The 11,185-nt window shown below is 51.3% G+C and overlaps 1 protein-coding gene across 3 annotated transcripts in view; it reads right to left on the reverse strand.

Annotated features, from left to right (window-relative positions):
- The window catches only part of TRAF3IP1 (TRAF3 interacting protein 1), a 58,234-nt gene extending 56,162 nt beyond the window's left edge, over positions 1-2,072 (reverse strand). For all 3 annotated transcript variants that reach the window (XM_080798765.1, XM_080798764.1, XM_080798766.1), the window contains exon 1: positions 1,876-2,072. In XM_080798765.1, the coding sequence (XP_080654891.1) occupies positions 1,876-1,998 (123 nt within the window). In that variant the 5' untranslated portion in view covers positions 1,999-2,072. The remainder of the gene's footprint in view (positions 1-1,875) is intronic.
- Between the last annotated feature and the right edge of the window lie 9,113 nt (positions 2,073-11,185).

Consider the following 11,185-nt stretch of genomic DNA (forward strand, 5'->3'; position numbering starts at 1 on the left):
TAATGTGGTGACTTGTGAAAACAATACTGAGAGTTAAGATTTTCAGGAGGCTCTTCACCTCTTACACGAAAATGCTTTCCAATATGCTGATCATTCTAAAATCCTTAACAAGCAGGTGACAATTAATGTATTTACTTTTCCATAAGCAGAGAAATTCATTTCAGCATTAGATTAGGAAAAAATCATGAAAGAAAAGCAGACCACTTGTTCTTAACTGCCTCCACACAACCTGACTGCTGGTTCACCAACTCAGTTCCTGCCTGAATGCCCCTCCCCCTTCCCCATTTTAAGGCACTCTGACCTTCCAGGAGCCCAGTGCCACACCAAGACCCACAGGAGGAGGCCTATCCCCGAGGCCTGCCCCCCAGCTCTCCACTTCAGTGGGGAGACAGGACTAACAGAAGACAAAAGCGTGAGGGTATGGTAAGTGCTGCAGTCACTGCTAACTCACTTCTCCCCTTCCGGGTTCAAGGGCACTACCTGCCTACTTCGAAAGTAATGCAGCACACAGCCGTGTCCCTTCCCCAAACACTGTCTAGTGACAGGTGGAAGTGTTGCCCCAGCTACAGGAGGCTTGACAAGACAGCGCTGGGATGTGTGTGGGATTCCAGAGAGTTCTAAGCACAATTAGGGTTTTCAACACAGAGGCACACATTATAAACTAAGTTGAGGCAGCAAATGATAAAGCAAAGCTTGTGGAGAATAATATACCCAACCTGTTAGCAAGAATAAGAAATGAAGTTTAAGGACCAATATGCGGAACCCTTGGAAATCTGCAAGTTCAGCCTGATTCCTAACTCCCAGAGACCAGAGACCACGCCCAAGTCCCTGAGTTCAATGTCCTTCTTAAGTGCACCATGGAGATGAGTTACCAGGAACCGAGACAGCCTCCTTCAACAAAGAATGTGTGCTGTGCACCTTCTGTGTACCTTACCCAGTTCAGCTCATCCAGGATATGGCAACAAACAAGTACAGTCTCCATCAGCCAGTAATTCACCTTCCACTGGGGAAAAGTTACAGACGACCAATCTCAGAGGAGGTGAAGCTGTGCCCTTCATCAGCCAACATCAACCGGCTCTCTTACAGTTTTCCCCTGTGGGTCCCACTACAACCACGTTCAGCAAGTTTATCCACAGGTATTATTAAGTATCCAAAACGTGGACAGAGTGTGCATAAAAACTGAGGATATGAGGATAAAAAAATAAATCACTTAATTCCCCAACGATTTTTGATCCTTTCACGAGCTAGGCACTGAAGGGGGGAAAGAATCCCAGAAACGACTCTGCCAGGCAGGGTATTAGAAGAGTGCGAACCGGCACAAGGGGAGTCTGGAAAGAAAGAGTGCTCAAGGAGCCAGAAGAGGCGGCCCAGGAGAAGGGGTGAGAAGAGGAGAGCAGAGGTGAGGGCAAGGAACTCAGTACAGAGGCACCACAGAACTGGGCCTAGTGGATGCTCCTCCGGCAGGGCCTGAGCTAAGCTATAGGAGGTCCGACTTTGACGTCAGCTCTGATTCTGGGCCCGGCCCAGCCTGCACCCCGCAACTGGGCCCTAACCTCCACCTGGGCCCCGACTCCCGGCTCGGACCCCAGCCCGCACCCCACACTTAGGCCCTGACTCCCGGCCCCACCTGGGCCCGCCCTGCCCCAGGACGTCTACCCTTGACCCTTCCCGGCCCCCCCGCCCCCGCTCCTGGGCACTGACCCACACCTGGGGGCCCACTCCGGCCCGCACTTGGGTCCTGAATTCCGGCCCTGACCCCCACCCCGGGGCCCCGACCCTCAGCCCGCACCCCGGCCCCCGGCCCGCGCCTGGGTCCCGACCCCCACCCAGGACGCTGACCCCCGGCCCGCACCCGGCCCCCGGCCCAGCACCCACCTCCGTGATGATGTCGTGCAGGTAGCGGAACGGGGGCTTGCTCAGCAGCTTCTCCGTCAGCGGCGGCCGCCGGATCACCTTCCCCAGGGCCTCCTGCGTCCGCTTCACCACCGCGGCGTTCATGGCGGCGCCGCCCGCGCCCGCGCCCCCGCCGGCCGGCCGAGCCTAAGCCGCGCTCCCCGGCCGCCGCCGGCCCCGCCGCCGCCGCCCGCTCCGGCCTCGACGCGCCGCTCGGGTCCCATCCCACAGTGCACCGGAGTCGGCCGCGGCGCATGCGCGGGGCGCCGGGTCCCCGTCGCCAGGGCGGCGCGACCTTAGCAACGGACGCTCCGCGGCTCCCCGCCCCGCCCCTGCCGGCAGCGCGCTGCGAGAGGTTTGTACCCAAGGTCCTGCCCGCGCCTGGCTACCGGGACCAAGCCACGCCCTTATTCATCTACCAGGTGTCGCTGATTCCGGGCACCTGTCTTCCACCCGCCGAGCACAGGCTCGCCGCGGAATTCCTTCCGGCGATTTGGAGACTTTGTGACCTGTTTCTCGTTCTTTTTTTATAAAAAGGTGCCGATTGCCCCTGCATCTTCAAATCTTTTTTTATTGACAAATAATTGAGAGAGGGGACATTATTTTCAAGTGTACGACATAATTACTTGATATTTGTGAATATTGCAAAATGACCACAATGAGGCTAGTTAACATCTTCCACCATAGTTACAAAAAGTTTTTATTGTAATGAGAACTTTTAAGATGTAGTCTTAGCACCTTTCAAATATATGACACAATATTGTTAACTACAGTCATCTTGCTGCACCTTATATCTCCGTGACTGACTTTATAACTGAAAATGTACATCTTTTGACCCCCTTTATCCGTTTCGTTCTTGTAATGGTATCTTTATAACTTATTAACATTTATTTTTACCGTTTTCAATGCTCTTCATTCTTTGCATAGACTCGAATTTCCATGTGGTATCATGTTCCTCTTGTCTGAAGAACTGCCTTTACTAATTTCTTTATGCAAAGGTCAGCAGGTGATGAGCTCTGTCGCTTTCCTTTGTCTGAAAGTGCTTACCACACCTTCACATTTGAAAGATTGTTTCACAGCATTTGCAAGCCTAGGTTAACATTTTTTCTCTTTCACTACTTTACAGATTTTACTCCACCGGCTTCTGGCTTACATAGTTTCTGAAGAGAAGTCTTCTCTGGTCCTTTGTTCTGTGTATATCTGGCGCCTTTAAGATTTGCCTTTTATCCTTGGTTTTTATAAATTTGCCCGACGTATCTAGGTGTGGGAGTTTTTAAACTTAAAATTTATATTTTATTATTATTTATATGCAATAAGCTCCACCTATTTTACCTATTTTAAGTACACTGATTGATGCATTTATGTTCAGGCACCACAACCAAGGTATATAACAGTACCTGCTCCTTAAGTATTTCCTCCTGCTCATTTGCAATCTACTCCTCCCCCACCCCAGCCCCAGGCAACCACTGATTCACTCCGTCACTATAATTTTATCTTTTCCAGAGTTTCATATAAATGAAATCATACACTACATAGTCTTTTGTGTTTCTTTCTCCTATAATGACTTTGAAATTCATCCATGTTGCTACATACAGTAATACGTCATTCCTTGTTGTTGCTGAGTAGTGTTTCATAATATAATTTGTTTGTCCATTCACCAGTTTATCGATACCTGGATTGCTTTGGAGTTTTGATTATTTTATTATTTAGCGCTGCTAAGAACATTCACATACAAGTCTTTGTGCAAACAGTTTTCCTTTTGTTGCAGAACTGCAGGGTTCTTGTCTCTGGGGGTTGAAGAATGAATCTTGAGAACACAAAAAAGGTGGAGTGAAGTGAAAGTTTATTAAGTGAAGTTAAGAACAGAAAGGAAAAAAAAAGGAAAAAAGGGAAAAAAAGAGGAAAAAAAAAAAGAACAGAAAGGAAAAGTTCTCTAGAGTGAGAAGTGTCCCAAGTTGGTTGCCACTGAAGGTTTCAATGGTCGGTCTTTTATTGAAAACTGACCAGGGAACTGAAATCTTCTTAACGTCTCTACCTCTGATAGCACCAAGTTTACCTCTCCTTTGAAGTTTAGTGGCTTTTAATTGTCAGTCTGTAACTGTCATAAAAATATCTCATCTCCAGAGACACCTGAGTGGCTCAGGCGGTTAAGCGCCTGCCTTTGACTCAGGTCATGATCCCAGTGTCCTGGGATTGAGCCACACATTTTGAGGCGGGGGGGGGGGGGGGGGGGGGAGGATCTTCTGCTCAGCAGGGGGTCCACTTTTTCCTCTGCCTCCCCCTCCCTGTTCCTGCTCGCTCTCCCTCTCTCTCTCTCTCTCAAATGAATAAATCAAATCTTTTAAAAAAAAAAATCTCATCTCTGACATTTAAGACAAAAGGGGCGGTCTGGTTACGTTCTCTTATCTCTGGTTTCTTACCCCTCAGCATTTTTCCACATCTGGGATTTCTGTGAGCCTGGTCATGTAACCCCCACCTCTCTCTCCCTACCTAGCCCCGCCTGTCCCTTACTCACTTTCTTTTGGATAAATACCCAGGACTGGCATTTCTGGGTGGTATGTTAAGATAATGTCCAACTTTACAAGATGCTACCAGGTTTTCAAATTCAAGTCATCTTTCATTCCTACCAGCAATGTCTGTGATTTCTAGTTGCTTTGTATTCCTGCCAAGACCGGATAGGTCAGTCTTTTTCCTTTTTTAGGTCAGTCTTTTTAACTTCAGTCATTCTCGGCATGGTGTAGTATCTTATTATGGTTTTAATTTACATTTCTCTAGTGACTTGTGATTTTGAATTCTTTTTCATGTACTAGTTGGATATTCATTAAGTGATCGGTGAAGGGAGCTCATGAAGAAGTGTCCTGGCATTAATGAATCACCTCTGTGCGCCGTGGAAAGTAATAAAAGGAAACGTAGTTCACCGTAGAGAGTCCGGAGGCCAGCAGGAGGAGCTCTCACTCCCAGCACTGGTTATCAATCGCAGATCCAACAGGAACAGGACCTTGCTCATGCTTTTGATTCTATCATCCCAGCCACAGGAAGAAAGCTTTCCCCCTCGCCAGGCACCAGCCTGGTCAATGACAGACAGTCACGGCTCAGCCCATAGGAGGCCACTTGCAGCTCTCAGTTGCCTTCCACGGACTTTTTTGTTTGTAAGCACCCTCCCAACTCCCTCTTTCCTCTATCAAAGAGAATTTCTCTCTTTTGTTCTGGGGACTTGCCTATGGTTTTGCTGTGGCGTACTTGTTCTTGAATTCTCTGCTATTCCAGAATCAACCCATTTTTGCTGGTACAATAACTGACAGTTTTATTTTTAAGATTAACGGTGCAGAGGACTCGCTAGGCGCTGGGGACTTCATGGAGAACCAGGTTCCTGCTAGTAGCATCCATCCATGCCGCCCTCTGCTGTCCACTGCTCCGGGAAATATCACTGTCCCTGGGGCTAGCTGCATCCTGGACCGCATGAGTTTGGTCACCTGGACAGAGGCCAGGCGAGCCACCAGAGCTCATCTCCCTCCAGTAGCGCTGACCTGGATTCTGTCCATGATTCACCATGCAGGCAGGCTGCCTGTCTTAAGACTTTACTGAGGAGTTAGGAGCCACCTAAGGGAATGACGACCCAGGAGGGAAGAAATTTGGCAACACTCACTGGATAGAGCTATTCTGTGCTCCGTGGGGAAAAAGCACCCAGCAAATTGCACTCTCAGACATCTTCCCTCCTGGGTGGCCCTGAGTTACCAGCCCTACTCCCCAGCTTCCAGCTCGACCCGCTTAGCCAGAGCACCTCCATCCTCTGACCCCTCCCTTGTGAAATCTTCCTGACCTTCTAGAAACCCCACCATCTACATATGTATCTTCCCAACTACCCCTTCTCTTTCAGCACAGGGTTCTCCATTCCTGACTCATCCCAAGGCAGGGGCAGGATAGTTCAATCCCTCGGAACAGTCCAGGGTCATGGGGGACACTGTGACTCAGGCTCCTTCCGGTGCTCCCAGATCTTCATGGTTCTCCTGATTGTCTACATATTTATCTTTAACACACACACACACACACACACACACACACGTCCTGTTTCCCAAGAACAAATGTTCTCAAACAGTTCATCAGACTCCAAGAAGAAGAATAAAATGGTTTCCCAAATGTTTCATCATTTCTGAACATCTTTGTATTTGTAATATTTTGTATTCACATGGAGAACAGTGTTAGCCTTCTTTCTTCCCCTTCCCTGCCCCTGCTGCCCCCCACCCCCACCCCCGGCTTCCCTGGAAATCTTCTAAATAGGGGAGATGGGCCTTAGTGAGACTGCGTCCTTCTTCAGGCCTGGACCCTTGGTCCACGAGGGCTGGCCCAGAGCTCCAAAGTAATTAAGCCTTTAGACTAAGCGGCACCAGCTTGCTGCCCTCTGGGTTAGGGATCTGGGTTAGGGAGAGAAGCGGCAGGATGTCATTCTCACAGGATGGCCAGGTAGAGCTCTTCGGGGGCCTCACCAGATACACAGGATGATGTGGTGTGTGAAAGCTGAAACATCCTGGCCCCGATGTCTTCCCTGATCTGCTCACCATGGCTGAGCTGGGAGCCCAGAGACTTCTGTGAGGAGCACCACCTCTGAGCTCTGAACGGTGTCTATATTGGCCTGAGTAAGGGTGGTGGGGGATCTCAGGGAGGTCACCAACCCTGGTCTCTGACCTCAAGTGCCCTGCCTTCCCAGCAGACACTACCTAGCCCCCTTCCTCCAAAATTCATGCTAGACAGAAGCCTCCTCTGGGCCTGGGGCCCTGGGACAGCTGTGACCTGTAATGGCTTGTCTGTGAGCAGTCAGTCCCCTGGAGTGGTGGGGTAGGGGCTATGCCACACATGGGGAAGCCTGATTCTGGTTTCTCCCACAGTGTGTGGGAAAGAGGGGAGCCATCTAGGCCGAGGAGGCCCTATGAAGGCTTGTAGGCACAGGGCTTTCTTCTGTCTTTGAGGCTGAGGGCCATGAGAGAGAATCTCTGAGAGGATCTGGGACAAGGAAGGAGCATCACCAGACCCTAGTGAGAGCCTGTCTGAGGGAAGCAGGCCACAGAGTGGGTATGGCAGCCTTTGGGGACATGCCCCAACCACATAAAGTGTCCTCCTGAGGCTTCCACATTGCCCAGGCAGGTCCACGCCCTCCACACGGGGACTGACTGGGCCAGGGTTGCAGGGCCCTGGGGAAGCAGGGCCAACAAGACCCAGCTAAGGATTCCCAACTCTGAGAGAGAGAGGTGGAACCACCTCCAGAGAGTGGGGAGCAGGAGGGGGCCCAGAGGCCAGTGGGGAGTCTCTAGTTCCCGGGCTGGTGGGCGTGGGGCCTCTGAAGCCGAATTACCTAGAGCGCCTCAGGGTCATGTGAGGATTAGCAGAAAAGAAAACATAAAAAAGAGTCACTTGTGAAAACACACAAGTGATTACATAACTATAGAAAATCACAGTAGAGATGTGTTTGAGACATAAAGAGCTGGTAGGAGATGTACTTGAAATAAGCAATTTCCAAATGAATGAAAGAGATGACAGTGGCCATGACTCACCCCAGGAGAGGGAGCTCCACAAAGCAAGGGGCTTCCAGACCCTGCCTCTCCTCCCCTAAGAGGCAAACATTCCCAAAGACAAAGGCCTCCCTGGGGGCGGGGGTGGGGGTGAAGAGCCCAGGATGTGGGTCAGCCTGTGGGAAGGACTGGGCAAAAAGGAGAAGTGGCCCAGAGCCTGGACACAGTCTCATCAGCCCTGGATCCAAGACTGAACTCCCTGGCAGGCTCAGAAAGGAAGGCATCAGTTTGCATGGCCTGTCAAGTGCCTTGCTGTGTGCTGCACACACACACACATACAAACACCCCCACCATCACCACCCACAAGCTGGAAGGTGACAGGCACCATGGTGTGAAGCATGAGGGGTCGGGTGGTGTGGAAGGCCTTGTTCCCTCCTCTCCCAGTGAGCCTAGAGAAAAAGAAGACACAACCTTCCTCCTAAGCTTGCTAAGATCATTCCTGCCTCAGGACCTTTGCACTTGCTGGTCCCTTTAAATGAATAAGAAGAACACTCATTGCCCAGATCTTCATATGGCTGGATCCTTGCCATTAGTTGGGTCTAAGCTCACAAGTGACCTCTCAGAAATATGAAAAATAGACTCCATCTGAATTCTGCAGCCTAAGGCTGTCAACTTACCTTATTTCCTTTAAAGTACTTACCATTCTGTGAAAGCAATTTTTTTATTCATATCTGCCCTTTTGTTTTCTGTCTCTTCCCCCACCATGATCACCCCTGGAAAGGGAATGCAATAAGTAGAGGGGCCTGGTTGATTTGCTCCCCCCTGAATCCCCTATACCTTCAACATTGTTAGACACAACCAGGCACTAACTATTACTGACTGTTGAATAGACTATGTTCTTATTAAAACGGCTCTTTCCCAAGGGCTCTTAATAATATGGTTTATATCAAAATTTTAAATGAAAAAAGTCCCCCCTGGGCCATGAGGGCAGAGACCCAATCCATAGGTTCCCTTAAGCCAGGTCTCCCAGGGCCTGGGAGTCTGACAGGAAGACCCCTGAACCCCTGAAAACACAGCAGAATGATTCCCTGACAGTAGATTCCTGGAGGAGGCACCATGGCTCTCATCCTATTTGCACAGCAGGCTGGTTCTCCAACAGGGGCCAAGAACCCTCTGCTGTTAGAGTCCCAGGCAAGCCCTTTCCAGCAAACTCTGGTTAACTAGCATCCAATGTCAGTCACTGCTTGCTCTTTCTAAAAACAAGTAAGGCCAAGGCCCACGAATGGCCTGGGAGCTTTCCACCAGCAGCCGTGTCAGCAAGAGCAGGGAATGGGGGATCCCACCTGGGCGGGGGGGGGGGCCCAGAGCGGCTCCTGGAACCCACCCCTCCTGTGAGTGCCCCTTCCCCCACCCCCACCAGACCTCAGGGAGGACTCCAGGAGCACGACTTCCCTTGGAATCACATAAACACTGAGGCTCCCTCCTGAACTATCCCGACCTGCATCCCTAAGAGTTGACTCCCAGCGACCCATGGACCCTTCCCCAGGCACCCCCCCTGCCCTCCCCCCACCCCCCGGGACCTGTGCCTCATGGGGCCTCTGTCCAGCTTCCTCTGGGCCACGATGGAATGAGAATGGTGTGACTGGCTGTGCAGTGTTGCCTCCCCACTGGGAAGCGGGCTCCAGGAGGAGGGAAGACACCCACCAGTGGGAGGCTGACACTGTGAGAGGCCGGAATGCAGGCCACGTGAGCGCCCAGGAGGAAGTCTTCCAGCTCTGTAGCGGGTGGGGCTGGCCACCAGATGCCCTGGGGACCAAGGCCCCCTCAATCCTCAAGAGCTCATGGCTCAGCTCCTCTCTACACCCCCAGGGGGCAGGCCTCACCTCCAGCTCCTCGTAGGCAACCCGCACTCCAGGGCTGGCAGAGGTGGGGGTGCAAACCTGCATTCCTGGGGACCTCCAGCTCAGAGAGTTGCCTTCAGAAGCCGCCTGAGGAGGCAGCCCCTAAGCTGAGGTTTTGGAACTGGATTCCTCCCCTTTCGCTGCTCTCACTTGGTGTCCCCAGGCCCCGGTGCTGCAGTCACACAGCCTTCCGGCAGGGGGCGCCACCGCAGGCCCTTGGGAGGCCGGGGTTGGGGAGCGGAGCTCACAAGGCTGTAGTAGGGTTGGGGGAGTCGGGAGCACACAAATTCTGGGAAGCGCAGGGGACGCTGAGGGTGAGCGTGCCGTCCCCCGCAGCCTGCAGGGAAACTTGTCTCCTGCAGTCGGAGGCCAGAAACAGCAGAGGACGATCCGAAATCAATTATGGGAGCACTGGAGCTCTAGTTCTCAACTTGGGGAACTTTGGGGGGATCAGACACCAACCTGATGGACAGAGGAAGGGAAAGGGAGAGGAGAGTGGGTGGGCCAGAAGGGCCAACTTGAAGGGCTGAGGGCTACACCCCGTGCTACAAGGTGCATGAGGCCCAAGGACATCGTGCCACATGAAACACGTTGGCCACACACAGGTAAATACTGTCGGAGTCCACGGGCATGAGGTCCCCAGAGCCGGCCAAGTCACAGAGGCATAAGAGGGGTGGCTGCAGGGCTGGGGACACGGGGAGTTGGTGTGGGTCTCGCATGGTGGAGACAGTCCTGGAGATGGCTTGCACAGCAAGGTGAACGTACTTAATGCTACAGAGCTGTAGAAAAAACACCCCTCCGGTGGCTGGAGGGAAGGTGGGTGGGGGGATGGGGTAACTGGGTGATGGGTATGCAGGAGGGCACAGGATGGAATGAGCCCTGGGTGGGCAATCAATGAATCACTGAGCTCTACCTCTGAAACAAATAATACACTGTATGTTAATTAGTTGACTTTAAATAAAATAAAATAAAATTTAAAGAAAAACCCTCAGGAGGGTCGCCTGGGTGGCTCAGTCAGTTAAGCATCTGACTCTTGGCTTTGGCCCATGTCATGATCTCAGGGTTGTGGGACCAGCCCTGCGTTCTGCTGTGTGCTCAGCCCTGGAACCTGCTGGTCCCTCTCCCTTTGCCCCTCTCCCCCACCTGCTCCCATCTCCACCCATACTTTTGGGTGCACTTTCTCTCTCCGTGGAATAAATAAATTAAATCTTTAAATGAAAATAATAACAATAAGGGACACCTTGTTGGCTCAGTTGGTCAAGTGTCTGCCCTCGGCTCAGATCATAATCTCAGGGTCTTGGACTCCAGCTCCAGGCTGGGCTCTCTGCTCAGCTCCCTGCTTTCCCTTTCGCCCCTCCACCACTCGTGCATGCTCTCTCTCTCTCTTCCTCCCTCTCACTCTCAAATAAATAAATAAAATCATTTAATAATAATTAATTAATTAATTAATAACAATCCTCAGGATAGGTCCCACTGTTCACCCCACTGTACAGGAGAGAACACTGAGGCCCAAGAATTTTCCAGCATCATGCCCCTAGTCAACAGCAGGACTGGGACGGGACTTGCTCCAGGGTCGACTCTCAGCAACCATATGGGACTATCTTGAAGGTACTGGCTCTTAGCCGATTAGAACATTTCCCCTTAGATGACCCTGCAAGAGGGAGAACATCCCCATTTCTGGGTCCTTACTGAGACAGAAGCCCAGACATGATGTGCTTCTCCAGAAAGGCAATATTTAGCTAACAGTTTCGACATTAGGACTCTCAACATTCAGTTTGTTCAATCTGAAGAGATAAATTTTGTATGTGCCCAACAATTAGGATAAATGTAAGACAGGTAATACTAGGCATAATGCCAGTGTCTGGAAGAAACGGGGGCGGGCATCAT

This window comes from Martes martes (genome assembly GCF_963455335.1).
Source record: "Martes martes genome assembly, chromosome: 3".
Lineage (NCBI taxonomy): Eukaryota > Metazoa > Chordata > Mammalia > Carnivora > Mustelidae > Martes > Martes martes.